Here is a 15,948-nt window from a genome sequence, read left to right on the forward strand (position 1 = left end):
ACTGGCACGATAAATGAAAACGAAGAAAAATAAAGTAAAACTCACGTACTGTTATCTAAGATGATTGCATCCTTTGCCCCTCTGCACCCTTTGCCACATTAGCTCTGCTCAATAACTTGAACTGAAAAAATCCAGAAAATCTTGCATCCCAAGTCAACCCAATTTTATCACCTTTCTTCAAGCACCTATCTCGGTCCAAATCCATCAACCCAAAAGGCCAATACTCATCACGATCATTAGGCCCCTCCTCCATTAATTTTAAATATGTATTATCATTTTCATACGTCCTAATAATACTTTCAGTAACATCCCATACTTTAACCAATAACTTGTTACATTGTAATATGGAGTTGACTTTGTCCATAGCCCAATATTGAAAAACATGATCCAATGTGTGTGACGGAATGATAGAACAAGCGTTCATATATGTAGCTATTTCTTTTTTTCGTACCAACTTTTTTATGTGCCAAAAACTCTTAGGTTTTATAGTTAGTGGTGGCTTTTGAGGAAGCTCTCTAATTTCGATCTGAGGAAGCTCCTCTCTGATTTCAATCAGAACACGACTTATCACTTGTTTCTCCCCATTGCCTCTAGCCTTTTTCGCCTCCTCTTCTTTGGCTTTGGTAGGGAAGAAGTTGTAGTAGCAAGTTTTCTTCATGGTGAGGGCAAAGAAGATTGAAGGTTGAGGGTTGGAAAATTAGGGTTTTGGCTTGGGTTTTATAATGAGTCATGGTGCATATATGTAATTGGAAAGATGGGATTATGGAGATTTTGGTAACCTTTTGTTTACTCGATCGATATTTCCAAATTTGGAGCAACCGAGCAACTGCATTAAAATAAAGACGGACTTTTCTGTATGCAATAATGGAACTTCTTCTTAAAGCAATGGTTCAAAATATGCTCTAAAAACCTAGCATTAATCGAAACCCCCAAGATATTTAAAAAAAAAAAAAAAAAAAAAAGACGTACTAGCTAGTTAGAATGAACGATTAGATGGAGACTAGCATAAGCATAATGGGTATAGTATGAAGAAGTGGGTATGTTTGAAATTATGGTTTGGAGGGAATGACACGTAGAGAAAGCTTTTCTTTGTTTTCTCCTAAACTCGATCTTACATTTTAACTCGTTAAAATCAAGTAGGGTGTTTAGAAAACAAGTTAAAAACTGGGCATATGTGTCCATCTTTGTACGCTATGTTAGGTTGTAACTTGTAAGGAGCAGCTTCTCCTCAGGAAGCAATATCCGGCAATTTTTATGCTGAATTATGAATTTAGATTACCCTTTTATTATGCACTGTTGAGAATCTTGAAGATTTCATATAGCATTGATGATTAATCCATTTTGTAAAACTTTCCCTTACTTGTAGGATTTTGCCTTCTTCACCAAGCAATTATACAATCCCTATGGATCCAATTAAATCCAGAAACAAGGAAAGCATAGAATCCAAATCCCATTGGCTACATGTATTTTTCAGCAATGAATAAATCAAATATCAAATTTTTTCGACCAAAAAAAAAAAAAACCAAATTTCATATGCACCATATATCGTCATTTCAAGGAGGGTGAAGTCAAGAATCAAAACTTTACTATGAGTATGAGGTAGAAACCGTCGAATGCTTTAACACTTGAGTTATAATTAAGTCCCCATCCAGAAAAGATATCCATTTTCAATTTGCTTTAGCTTTTGAGACAATGTTCAAAGAGCATGCTATTCACAAATAATCCACATAAGTGAATCAAATTTTGGGGAACTAGGCCAAATTTTCTAATATGTAGTGCTGAAGTTTGTAGTGGTGAAGGAACTAATATGTTAAAAGAACTTAATAGCATTGCTACCTGAAGCACAAATTAAGCTGAAGAAACACCTGAAACACAAATTAAACTCTTTGATTTACATTTTTTTGGTACATCATTTGATTTACAGCACATCACATTGATCCCTAATAAAAGTGAATTCATTTATACGAATGTGGTATAAAAAAAATATAGTACAAATAGTATGAATTTTCAAGATTTAATGTAGAAACTTACAAGCACGTGCAGTCTTACTTACATTCTATAGGATGCAGAACAAAAATACACAAGATTACATGATTTTTATTCCTCCAGATTAATGGCAACAATTACAACCGGGGTCTTTGCCACTACCAGAGGCCAACTTCTAATCTGAATATATATAGCAAGAGCAAAGAAAACCTAATTAGGGAATGGTGTTGGATGAGGAATGAAAATAAGAAACAAAACAAGAGATTACTGCAGAAAAATTATGCAGAGAACATAAAGGTTTGAGTTGCTACAGCAAAGCTCTTGAGTGTTTGATTAAATTTTCTTACTGATCATTACAGCTAATACAAATATAAAAGCATATAACTATAGAGATTTCTTTCCTAGAAAGCTGAAAAGACTTTGCCTAGGAACTCTAAAGATGAGCCATGCTTTGCCTGCACCAGCTAACTTGGGTACTGCCATAAATATAAATGTTTCAAAAGTCACTAAAGTGCATTAATTCCAACACTCCCCCTTAATGCACTTTCTTCACAACTCCAATGAGCTCTCTAAGATAACAAAATCTTTCTCTGGGAAGTGGCTTGGTCAGTACATCAGCAAGTTGTTCCTCTGTCCTGCAATACACAAGTTGAATCTCCCCTTTCTCAATTTCATCTTTAATGAAATGGTATTTGAGATCAATGTGTTTGGTACGATCATGATTGACTGGATTTTTTGCAATGGCAATGGCTACTTTGTTGTCACAGTACAACACGGTTCCTTCTTCTTGTTTTTCTCCAATGTCATCAAGAATTCTTCGAAGCCACATGGCTTGAGATGTTGCTTTGGCAACCGCAATATATTCTGCTTCTGCAGATGATTGGGCTACAACTTTCTGCTTCTTTGAAGCCCAAGTACAAATCCCTGAGCCAAGAGAAAAAAACATAAGCTGATGTGCTTTTTAAATCATCAAGGCAGCCACCCCAATCACTGTCAGTGTAACCAACGAGACTTGAATTTTCTATAGTCTTGTACAGGATTCCATAATCAAGTGTGCCTTGCAAGTATCTCAAAACCCTTTTTGCAGCTCCATAATGAATTAGACTTGGCTCTTGCAAATATCTTGAAAGTAAACTTGCAGCAAACATGATGTCTGGTCTGAAAGCAGTAAGATACAAAAGGCTTCCAATCAAACCTCTATAGTGTGCAGCATTTAACTTCTTTGCACCATCATTTTTCTTCAATTTTTCATTTACCACTAGAGGAGTAGCCACTGACTTGCATCCGAGCATATTGAACTTCTTAAGAATATTTTTTGCATATTTCTTTTGAGAAATGAAAATCCCAGATTCTAATTGAAGAACTTCAATTCCCAAAAAATAGTGCAACAAACCCAAGTCACTCATCTCATAGGTGCACATCATATCTTTCTTAAACTGCTGGATCATAATTTCATCATTGCCAGTGAAGATTAAATCATCAACGTACACTGAAACAATGAGCATAGAATCTCCCTTCTTCAAGACATAAAGTGTAGGCTCACTTGGACTTTTCTAAAAGCCTCTCTTAGCAAAGTACTTGTCAAATTCAGCATACCAATTGCGGGGTGCTTGTTTCAACCCATAAAGAGCCTTGTTCATCTTGTAGACTTTGTCTTCTCCCCCTTTAACTAGAAAGTCCTGAGGCTGCTCTACATACACTTCTTCTTTTAACAATCCGTTTAGAAACACTGACTTGACATCAAGCTAATACAGTAACCATTTCTTTTGAGCAGCAAGAGCAATCAAGGTTCTTATAGTTTCAAGCCTTGCAACTGGTGCAAAAGTTTCTGTAAAATCAACCCCTGGCTGTTGAGAGAAACCTCTAGCCACCAGTCTTGTTTTGTGCTTTTAAATGCTTCCATCTTGATTGAACTTTGTCTTGAAAATCCATTTCACCCCAATGACTTCTCTATCTTTTGGAGGCTTAAAAAGCTCCCAAGTATGGTTCTTCTCAATCATCTTTATCTCTTCTTTCATTGCTTTCACCCAAACTTCTTGATTTTGAGCTTCCTCAAATCTTGCTGGTTCAATACCAGAAAAATTGCAGCTTTCAAATACATCACTCAACCTTCGGGTTTTTAATGGAGGACTTTCGGGTGAAGAGAAACTTGGGGAGGAACCATCTCCACTTGGATTGCTTGCTGTAAGTGTTGGTGACTGAGGAATAGCTTCTTCTTCTTGCTCTTCTTGAATTTTCTTTGATCATGAACAGCAACAGATGGCATCTCCTGCACTTTATTTTCATCCCAATTCCAGCCAGCCTTTTCATTAAAAATAACATCTCTGCTCACAATCAACTTCTTAGTTTCAACATTATAAATTCTGTATCCTTTTGTGCTGGGGCTGTAGCCAACAAAGATGCAGTTTTGGCTTTTCTCATCAAACTTAGTTCTTTTTTCAGCAGGAATATGAGCATAACAAATGCAACCAAAAATTTTTAAATGACTTACTGAGGGCTTGAATCCACTCCAAGCTTCAAATGGAGTCTTGTTCTTCACAGCTTTAGTTGGACATCGATTGAGAATGTAGACAGCCGTATGTACAGCTTCTACCCAAAAACTCTTAGGTAAGCCCTTCTCAAACATCACTGAGGTTGCCATCTCCACAATTGTTCTATTCTTTCTCTCTGCAATCCCATTTTGTTGGGGACTATATCCTGCTGTCAATTGCTTCCAAACTTTCAAATTCTTGAGAAGTATATTCTCCTCCTCTGTCACTTCGAATAACTTTAATAGCACAGCCACTTTGCTTTTCTACAAATGCCTTGAATCTTTTGAAAACCAGAAAAGTCTCTGATTTTTCTTTCAAAAAATAGACCCAGGCCATCCTCGAATAATCATCAATAAAAGTGAGAAAGTACCTGTGTTGATTCTGTAACGACCCGACCCAAAGTTGACTTTTAAAAATAATGGACTTTCGTTTTTGACTTTGGGCACGTTGGAAAGGACTCGAGTCCACGAGTTCGTAGACACGCGGCACGCGTCAATCGGAGCTACGATTTGAAAGATACGAGCATTTGAAGGAAAGGGCAATTTTGTAATTTTGTAGGAGTGGGTTTTAAATACCCAAAATCCAGAAATTTCTGGACATTCTCTCTCCTCTCTACCCGATCCTCTCCCTCTCCCGCGTGTCTCTCCCTCTCTCACTCTCGCCGATCTACCACCGGCGCGTGGCGGCGGGTCCGGCGGCGGATGGGCTAGGTTTTCGGCCCACCAGCATCGCCGCCCTCTCCTCTCTCTACCCCTGGCCTCCGTTCAACCCAGGAAAGCCCCGAAAATCCGAAACCAGCCTAGACCCGATTTGAGCCTCGCCGTCGATCTGACCGTTCCGGCGAGATTTGGGTGGCCGGACCCACTGGGTCTTGTTCGCCTCACCACGGCGAGTTCAGCCGTGGTGTCCTCCTGCTCCGATGATGCTCCACGACGGAGCAATGAGCTCGGGAAGCCAAGTCGGCCGCCAGTTTCCGCCGCCGATTTCGGCTATTTCCGGCGAGATTTGGCCGTCGGTCCAGTTGTCAAAAATGATCCTCGAGGTATGGGCCTTCTTTCCCCCTTGTTATTGCGTGTCAATTTTGAGAATCTAAAAATTTAGAACTTTAGGGCTTGTACCCATTTCGGGTTTGCCTTGAATTGAGCCTACTTGAATGATTTCTGAGTTGTTTTTCATCCAATTGAAGGTCCTAGGTTAAATTTGGGTTGATTTTTAGTTGAAAAACCATTTTCTTAGATTGTGCCGCCGCAGCCACCATTGCCTCCGCCACTTGTGGCGGCGGGACAGTGGCCGTTTGTCTCTTTTTGCCCACTTTGAACTTCTAGGAGATCCTTGGAGGTTGTTTAGTGAGTTTCTGTGAAATTTCTGTGTTGTATAAGCTGGGCAGCCACCGTATGCGGTGGCGGCCGCCCGTTTTGGACGATTAAACGACCAATTGTGAATTATGTATATATTTAAGTTGGTTGTCTGGTCTTAACAGGTACATGGGCCCGGGAAATCTCATTCACGATGCCGTTATGCTGCCGGATTTGGTATCCGAGCAATGGCGTCGTGAAGGATATTTCGGTCTTTTACGTAGTTAAATTGTGAGTGAAACGTATCGGACTTTTAATGTAGAGTACCGTTAATAAATCGTCGGTTTTGTGTGATTTGATGCTTTATGTTAAAGGAAGCCAAGTATAGGGTTCAAACCATGAGAAGGAATTGACGAAGATTGAAACTAAAGGATTAAGTGAGGAATAAGCAATTATCATACAATAGACTGTGAGTAGGAATGACAAACAAGTGAGGAAGGGGTCGTGAGTAGGAATCAATTTCAGAAAGGTTTCAGTATGGTTCAGGGTAGACTGTGAGTGGATCCTTGGTTTTCGAAATGTTTTGTACATTTTATAATTCAACTCTTTCCTTGATTTAATTGAGTATGAACAGTTTCTGGAAATAATTTTGGTATTATTTTGGGGAAGTATTATTATTGAATTTTCGTCCTTCAGAAATGATTTGAATCTAGCAGTTTTCATGATTTGGGGAATGATATGATTTTAACGGATTTATCAGAAGAATTATATTTTCAGTTTTTATATGGATGAGAATTTCTGAGAAGTGGTTTATTGAAGTATACGAAGCGGTTTCAAATCGCCATATTAGTACCCCCTTCAGCAGGTATATAATTGCTCTGCACTCGCCTAGAGATGACTCGGCGGTGTATGACCAGCACAGGTACAAAATTGCTCTGCACTCGCCTAGAGATGACTCAGCGGTGTATGACCAGCACAGGTACATAATTGCTCTGCACTCGCCTAGAGATGACTCGGCGGTGTATGACCAGCACAGGTACATAATTGCTCTGCACTCGCCTAGAGATGACTCGGCGGTGTATGACCAGCACAGGTATACAATTGCTCTGCACTCGCCTAGAGATGACTCGGCAGTGTATGACCAGCACTCGCTCTGCACTTGCCTAGTTGGCGGTGTATGACCAGCATAACAATTGCTCTGCACTTGCCTAGTCGGCGGTGTATGACCAGCATAACAATTGCTCTGCACATGCCTAGTCGGCGGTGTATGACCAGCATAACAATTGCTCTGCACATGCCTAGTCGGCGGTGTATGACCAGCATAACATTTGCTCTGCACTTGCCTAGTCGGCAGTGTATGACCAGCATCACAGCAGGTATAGATTTGCTCTGCACTTGCCTAGAGATGACTCGGCAGTGTATGACCAGCAGTTCCCCGGGTACTAGTGTGGCGTGAGATATCAGTTTGTGGAGCATTTTGCGAAATGAAATTACATCAGTAAATATTTTAAATGATAGTTTCAGTAGAGCATTGTGTTTTTATTTCAGTTATTTTAACAGTTTTACAACTTGAAAATATTATTTATTCTTTAGAGTTCGAATTATAGTTTTGAGATGACTTAAAAATGGATTTGAAAGAAGAGATAGATTTGAGAAATTGTTTTAAAGTTGGAGGGTTCAAAGAGCGTCGTGAGTGAAATTAGTTAGTTTAACTGTTTGCTGGATTTCTTGTGTGCACTTGTCTGCTAGGACTTGATTTGACTAGGACTGGGTAAGTCTAGGCTTGAATCTTGAGGATGGAATTGATGAATGGTCTATGCATTGAGGTTATGAGTTAGGATGTGAATGATTTCGAGATTGAGGTTAATAGTTGACATTTAGGTAATTGATTTGCCAGAATGATGATTTTTATATATTGATGGGATTTGATTTGAATACGAGGATTTATGATTTATTTCGATGCTTGGATGATTAGTGATGAAATTATTGTGTGATTGAATATTTATGGGTTTTATTGTGAATTATTTTTAGCATGGAAATTGAAGGATTATATTGAGGATTATTGTTTAAGTCATTTCACTCATACGAGCTCTAGTGAGCTTACCGGGTTATTTGTTTAAATGACCCGGTGTACCATGGATATGGTACAGTGTGGTTGTTGATGTTTTGCAGGTTAAGCAGGGTGAGGAGGCAGTGAGGAGAAGACGAGGCAGTGGGATCTATTTTAATTTGATTTAACTGATTTTATGCAGTGAATTTTACATAAATGTTTTGGGCTCACACTCTGATTTATCAAATATATTTATTTATTTTGTTAAGTGCATGGCTCATTCTTTGAAAAGAGGTTTAAAGGACAAAGTTTCAGTGTATTTTTGGGCCCTAGGATCGGGGCGTTTCAGATTCAAGGAGGGAGTTCGCATTTGGCTACAAATGTCAGTGTGCACAAGCTCCAACGGTGCTTTGGCTCTCCAAGTGCTTTGTCTTGGAAATGGAATTCAGTGCTGCTTGCCCATAATACACCCTTCACAAGCATCAAATGATGTTTCAATTTTAGGCAGCCCATTCACCATGCTCTTATGTTGCAGTAGCTTCAGCCCTTGAAAATTTAAATGGCAAAATCTCTTATGCCACAGCCAAGTATCTTGAATAACATTAGCCTTCAATGCAACCATCTGCTTATAATGAAATTCAATGGGAAAATTTCTATTTTTCTCCATTTTAACTGAAGCAATGACCATATCTTTTGATTTTTTATCATAAATGGTGCAGCCACCATCTTCAAACATAAGTCTGTAGCCATTTTCCACAAGCTGTCCAACACTAAGCAAGTTCTGACTTAGTTCAGGAACTAGCAAAACATCATTAATATGCTTCACTCCCTTCTTGGTTTTGACAGCAATAATTCCTTTACCTTTCGCATACACAACAACTCCATTTCCAAGCTTTATCTTAGGAGTAATTGCAGTATCCACATCAAGAAATATTTTTTCATTTCCCGACATATGATTGCTGCAGCCATTGTCAAGGTACCAAATGCTTTCTTGTTCTTCGAGAGCTGATTGACAAGCATAGAATAGGTTTTCATCTTCATCATCATCATCTTTACTTTAAGAAAAATTTGCTTTGTTAGTGGCCTTGAATCTGCAATCTTTTTCAACATGCCCAAATTTCTTACAATAATTGCATTTGGATTTTCCACGATGTCAACAGCTAGCAGTAGAGTGATTTGGTTTATTGCAAATTTTGCAAGGAGGTTTATTGTCATCAAAAGTCATACCTCTGTCATTTTTAGTTTCTTCTTTCTTGCTGGAGTCTCCCTTCTTCCATCTTCTTTGATCTCCAAACCGTTGGTTACCCTTTGGATTTCCTTTCTTGTAGAACTTCTGTGGCTTAAAAGTGAGCTTGGTTTGGAAAGCACTTTCAACAGCTTGATCATTTCGTCTCAATCTTCTCTGCTCATGAGACTTTAGAGAACCCATCAGTTGTTCAACTGATAAAGTGGTGATGTCCTTGGATTCTTCTATTGCAGCAACAATGGGGTCATACTTTTCAGGCAAGCTGATCAGTATTTTCTCAACTACCTTCTGGTCTGAGACTGCTTCTCCAAGTGTTTTTATTTGATTGACAACTTCATTTACTCTTGATGAGTAATCTTTGATGCATTCAGATTCACTCATCTTGAGATTTTCGAATTCTCTGCGCAAAGTCTGAAGCCTTATAGTTCTTGCCTTGGCATCTCCCTGAAACTCTAGTTCTAAGATCTCCCAAGCTTCCTTTGCTGTCTGAGATGTTGTGATTCTTGGAAAAATGTTTGAGGTGACTTCGTTCTGTATTTTTGAGAGAGCTTTAGCATCAGTCATCATATCTGCTTCATACCTTTCTCTTTGTTGCTGTGTAAGTTCGGCTTCATTTTCTGGTGCATTAAAGCCTTTGTCAACAATACTCCAAAGTCCTGCTGACCGAAGCAAAGTCCTCATTTTTACTCTCCAAAAATCATAGTTTTCTCCTCCAAAGATGGGAAGAAAAGAGTATGAAACTGATCCACCTTCCTTTGAAGACATCTCCTCTGATGCAATTTGTTATCCGCCCAGTATGATTGAAAGAACCCGCTCTGATACCAATTTGTTGGATGAGGAATGAAAATAAGAAACAAAACAAGAGATTACTGCAGAAAAATTATGCAGAGAACACAAAGGTTTGAGTTGCTACAGCAGAGCTCTTGAGTGTTTGATTAAATTTTCTTACTAATCATTACAGCTAATACAAATATAAAAGCATATAACTATAGAGATTTCTTTCCTAGAAAGCTGAAAAGACTTTGCCTAGGAACTCTAAAGATGAGCCATGCTCTGCCTACACCAGCTAACTTGGCTGCTGCCATAAATATAAATGTTTCAAAAGTCACTAAAGTGCATTAATTCCAACAAATGGAACCAAATGATCCAGATTGCTAAGATAATGAAAATGGACTATCATGAGAAAGCTGTTGTTCCATATATGCTTAAACATCAATAAGAATCAACAGTGTCATCAGAAATGAAACTAGCGCATTTCAATTTTCATTGCTATTGTTTGGTGGCTCCTCTGTAAAGCTTATTTTTTCTGCCTTCATAAAGGGTGGGAGAAGACATAATTTATTTATCTTCTTTTCATTGAATGTCCAAACTTCTGCTTTGCATAGCGATGACGTGCTTCAAGTAAATTTAAAACCATTGTTATGCTTAAACTTATCCGTCCAATGTTTATTCCCATATTCATCAATAAAACACATTCTTATCTAATTATAAAATCATGATAAGAGATCAGCAACCACAGTTCCGCACCTACCAATATGAAAGATTAAGAATTGCAAAATCACATTGTGGCCTCTCAAACAGAATATTGAGAGGCAGTCCATATATAAGTTTTACCATGTGGCAAGTATTCCAGACATTTATGAACAGAAATTGCAACATTTGACATAATTTAAAAAAATGCTGTGTCCGGAAGATCCTAATTAAGATGAGGTCTTATTTCACAATGTTCATATCATATATGGATGTGTGTGTGGGTGTTGGTACGTAGGTATCACTCACTGTAAGAATAGCTACTCTAACCTCAGCATCCTGAGACTCAGGTACAGTTATTTCTTGCATTGTAGACCTTTGAATAGGAGAAGCTGAACCTGGTGATGAGGAACCTTTGCAAATACCAGCACTACTTATATCAGAAATAGATGGCAGCAGATCGACTAGACAGCTAACTGGATTTCTAGCCAACCCGAATGCAATAATTTTTTTCGTTCACATTCTCTGCAGGTTCAGAATTGATCTCTGCAAAAGTCAAAGGTTTCCCTTGTTTCATCCAAACCTGAAGAGCCCAACCAACAAGACATAATATGTTCTATAACTATATTGAACCACTTTTCAGTTCAGCACAACATCACAATTGACATTTGGTTCTAAAAAAAGAAAGGAAAAAGGAAAAAAAAAAAAAAAAAAAACTATAAGTATTGGCTGCATAGTCAGTCTACCTTACTGAAATGCACAGTTCCTCTCAAACAATCCTAAATTACAGAGGAGAAGGTGTCCACTGAGAACCAAAACTACAATCTAATGAACTACAAAAGACTGTGCAATAATGACCATATTGCTTCCTCCCAAACAATACCCTCCAATCAGAAAAGATAGCAAAAAAAGGAATATCCCTAACTCTGAAGAAAACCAAAGCCCACAATGAAAACCCGAACCTAGCTTGTCTTACAAAACCTCCACCCCCTCCCTCCAATAGTTGCAAAGATTATTCTTTTTCTTTCCAACCACAGCACCCCAAAACACAGCCAATACACTAGATCTCCATAAAAATTCACCCTTCTTCCCTTCCCCAAAAACCTTTACCTCCCTAACATTGCAGAACAGTTTGGTGGAAAAAACTAGCTCAATTGAGCTTCCTCATCAATCTCCATCATAATTTTGATGCAATTGGTCATGTTAAAATTAATGATCAGTATTTTCAGCCCATTATTTACAAATAATACACCAATGGAGAGATAAACAAACATCTTCATTTGAACCATATCACACTGTAGGTGATCATAAAGCAAGTTGGCCAACAGAATCCTTTCTTTTGAGTAAAACGGAGTCGATTGATAAAGGCCAACACATCCATAGTGCGACCTCATCATACTGAAGTCTTAAAGGTTCAAAGCGAAGAAGAAGAAAGGATAATATATATGATTTCATGGACCAAAAAAAAAAATACTTAAAAGATTTCAAATTTCCAAGTTTTAAGCTTTGTCGAATAGCCAATCTACCATTTTTCCAACTAACAATGTTTTAAAGATTTTTTTTAAGACACCCCTACACCCATTGTCTGCGTACAAGAGATTGAATTAAAGGTCGTAGAAAATTTTGAAGATAGATTGGTCACTCAATATTTACTCTAATATATATTTGTACTGCTAAGTGAAAGACTTGTACACATGGGAGGTGTGTGTGTGAGAGAGAGAGAGAGAGAGAGAGAGAGAGAGAGAGAGAGAGAGATATTTGTCAATAGCTTACCGTACCTGGCCACTGTTGGAAGTAAAGCTTTCACTGATGCTCGGGTGAAGGAAGTCTGATCTTAGCATAAGAAGTTAAATAATGCTGATGTGGTATTTTAGATAGTTCATTAAAATGATGTAATAGAATATGACAGATGGCATCTTATTATTGATCAAGTGTGTGTGTGGAGTGAGTGAGGTAATAGGCTCACACATTCCTTGCAGTCTTTGTAACAGAATTGTTTTTGTTTTTAATATAGATGTTCACACTCTGAATGTGAGTAAGCAAGAAAGCTACTCCATCTTTCACAGCTCTGTCTCCTTTCTTCCAAAAATGTTTCTAAGAAAACAGTAATTCAACAGCCACGACTTAAACACCCTGTTGTTGGGTCTACAAGTTCGTCTCTGGTGGAAAGCACACCAATTGTTGGGGTGGGATTACCTACATGCCACATTAACTCTCAGTGTCAATCTATTAAGCACAAAAGTAAATTGTTTTAGTACCGTCACCGTTGTAACTCCTACAGTAGCAAGTACACCAATTTCTGAAAGACCAATTCTTTGACCAGATATCAATACTACAGCATCTTTCTCAATGTCACATCCCTGGAAAAACAAACTTTTGAATGAGCTTTAAAAATTCAGTATATCAAAAAAATATGAGTATAGTTAGTTACGGAAATTTTATAATGACTGCAGGCATACAATGTTTTCAAAGTCTTGACCGTTGGATGAGATATATTTGATCTAACGGATGAGATATATTTGATCTAATTAGTTATTATAAAAGGTTTTTTTTTTTTTCTTATTATATCCTGATGGTTCAAAATAAAAGTACAAATAAATGTATTGGTACTCCATTTCACTACACAAAATCTTGAAATTTTCACTAGCATAACTTTAAGCAAGGAATGAAATCATACCACTGGACGAATATCCACTCTTTTTCTTGTTTGTACCAAAATTCTTACTCGCTTTGATTCATGTGGATGCTCTTCAATTTGTTCAGTATCCTCAACTTGTACAAAAGCATCAACACCATCAGGTATTGGTCCTAAAAGAAAGCACAGCCGAAGAACAGGTTAAAGGGGAAAGAAAAAAACAAATATGTGCTTGGGTTGCACATAAAGGAAGCATTTACTGTTGCTATTCTATGCCCTTAAAGCCACTCGTCTTCCAGCTCTTGCCTCAGCAACTACAAGATGCTCACCAGGCCCATCTGAAGCCACCCGCATATCCATCCTGAGTAGGTCCACCAATTCTCAAATTTATTAAGTGAATCCATGAACCCAAAACCAATGTTAATTAATTACCAAAAATCCAATGTTAATTGGGTCATTATAGTGACTCATAGACAGAATACTAATTAGTATATAACAAGGCCCAAAAACAATAATGGGTTTGCATGTTTTTCAAAGAACTGTAGTGATAAAACAGTGTCAAACTCAAAGACTCCATAGGTGCTCAAATTCTCAAATTTATTAAGAGTGAGGCTATGCAGACCACCCTAAGCTGCTGAGTTGACCACCCTAACACATTTTGTCCAACTTTTTTCTTATTTTACCCTTTATTGCAAAAACATGATGAAATCACCCAGATCCATTCAGTGGTCATCTACCGAAACATCTACCAATATTCGACAGATAAGTGTTGAATAAATACAAATATTTCGGCAGATAACTGTCGAATGCCTTTTTCATTTCCATTTGGTGGTTATCCACCGAATAATCCACCAATGTTCAGCAGATAACTGTCGAATAACCATAAATATTTCAGTAGATAACTGTCGAATGACCCGACGAACAAAATTGCAATTTTTTATTTTAAGAGTAAAGTTGGAATTTTGAAATAAGGTGGTCAACTCAGCAATTTAGGATGGTCGGAATAGCACTGGTCATTTATTAACTGAACCAATGAACCTAAAACCAATGTCAACTGGGTCAGTTTACTGACTCATACAGAATACTAATTACTAAATAATATTTCAAAAATGAAATGGGTGTTGCATGGTATTTAAAGAAGTAGACTAATATTGACCAAAAAAAAAAAGCGTACTAATGAAACACTAATGGGTTTCTTTTGGCTAACCTTGACGAACGCAGGGTAAGGAGGCAAAGGATTAGAAGCACGAATGTCCTCGGCCAACACTTTCCCAAGCGTATCATGGAGGGTCACAGTGACAGGTGGCAGCCGCTGGGCCACTCTCAAGCACTGTTTCCAATCCTTCGCCTATTGAGATCACTGTGGGTTTGCTGCTACCATCAATGACATTGTTTTCTCCTCTAGTCTCTCTCATCGTCAGTCAATTGTGACTGTTCAGCCACGCAAAGGGTTGCCCAGGCTTTTTCTATATAACACTATACCAGACTTTCCATCCTAGCCATCCAAATAATCAAATGATCTGTACTATCCCACATCATCCTTTATTAAATTTAGGCCCAATGATAATTTTCATGACAATTTCACTTTGGTCATGTTCTTTTAGTTTTGACAATTTCAGTCATGTACTTCCAATACGATAGTAATTAAGTTCAAATTAATCATTAACCTCGTTCAAATTATTGATGGAAAATCTGGCATGAGTGGCATTTCGAATATCCTACTCTACCTGGATGCCAATGTAAGCCATACCCGTCATTCTACACATTCAATTTGGAAAAACATGCAAGAAGTTTCAACATCAAACTAAATATGTTAAATGACGAGTGCAAACTTAAATAGGCATCTAGAGGGACTAAATTGTTTGAAATACCAATCATGTGTGAATCACGTGCTTCTATAGTAGAGTTTTCGTCAACAACTTAAACGATGTTAACTATTTAGAATTAATTGTTATCGTATAAAAAGTACCAGACCAAAATTGCCAAAAATAAAAGTACAGAACAAGAGTGTGACCTCAAACTTAGGCCCCGTTTGGGATTTCGATGAAGGACCCAAAAGCTGTTGTGGATATATGACAATTCTCAATCACCTACATCAATTTTGGTGTTTGGTAAAAAAAAATTAAAAACTGTTTTTCCCCACAATTCTCAACTCCCCACAGCAAAAACAGAAAGCAGGCTAGGTTAACCTGCTTTTGAAAACTGCAGTGACTATGTATTATTTTACCCATAATACATAGTCACAACACTTTTACATCAACATTTACCAAACACTTTTATACTATTTTTTGCACTTACAGCACTTTTGAAAATATAGTTTACCAAACACTCAACTGTTTTACTTTACAACTGACTTTACTTCACAGCTGTTTTACTTCACAGCTATTTTTCCTCACAGCAATACCAAATTGGCCCTTAATCACATTCATTATCAACTTCTGGTCGTAAAATTGCTCTGACAATAGCAGCATGGTCATCATCACTTCCATTCACAAAGTCACTCACCGTCGTGCACATCCATTCACAAAGTCACTCACCATCATGCACTTCCATTCACAAAGACTCATAAAGTCACACGTACCCTTGTCTTCAAGGGTGATCTTAGAACATTTAGCCACCATTTCTTCAAGGTGATCTTGAAAAATTCAACAACAATCATTTGGTTTTATGTAGACATCATAATGTTCCAATTTTGTTTAATCCATTGATACTGTAAATCCTGCCCATGATCCCTC

At 37.8% G+C, this 15,948-nt stretch overlaps 1 protein-coding gene and 1 long non-coding RNA gene across 2 annotated transcripts; one reads left to right on the plus strand and one right to left on the minus strand.

The window, feature by feature from the left end:
* Window positions 1–3,539: 3,539 nt before the first annotated feature.
* Window positions 3,540–4,627, minus strand: LOC147299266 (uncharacterized). Its single transcript, XM_086229912.1, has 3 exons — window positions 4,478–4,627; window positions 3,924–4,223; window positions 3,540–3,731 (listed from the first exon to the last, which is right to left on the minus strand). The coding sequence occupies exons 1-3, from the start codon at window positions 4,625–4,627 to the stop codon at window positions 3,540–3,542; spliced, it is 642 nt and encodes a 213-aa protein (XP_086086038.1).
* Window positions 4,628–5,138: 511 nt separating this feature from the next.
* On the plus strand, window positions 5,139–8,130 carry LOC147299267 (uncharacterized). The gene is made up of 2 exons (XR_015119902.1): window positions 5,139–5,559; window positions 7,963–8,130. It is a non-coding gene; the product is annotated as an uncharacterized LOC147299267 (long non-coding RNA).
* Window positions 8,131–15,948: the final 7,818 nt, after the last annotated feature.

The sequence above is a fragment of the Dryas octopetala genome, chromosome 1 (genome assembly GCF_963921425.1).
Source record: "Dryas octopetala chromosome 1, drDryOcto1.1, whole genome shotgun sequence".
NCBI lineage: Eukaryota > Viridiplantae > Streptophyta > Magnoliopsida > Rosales > Rosaceae > Dryas > Dryas octopetala.

Coding starts and splice junctions, on each gene's coding strand:
- LOC147299266 (XM_086229912.1), bottom strand. CDS start 4,627: ATGGCAACCTCAGTGATGTTTGAGAAGGGCTTACCTAAGAGTTTTTGG. Junction 4,224..4,477: donor GGAGTGGATTCAAGCCCTCA/GTAAGTCATTTA, acceptor TCATGATCAAAG/AAAATTCAAGAAGAGCAAGA. Junction 3,732..3,923: donor AAGATAGAGAAGTCATTGGG/GTGAAATGGATT, acceptor TTACTGTATTAG/CTTGATGTCAAGTCAGTGTT.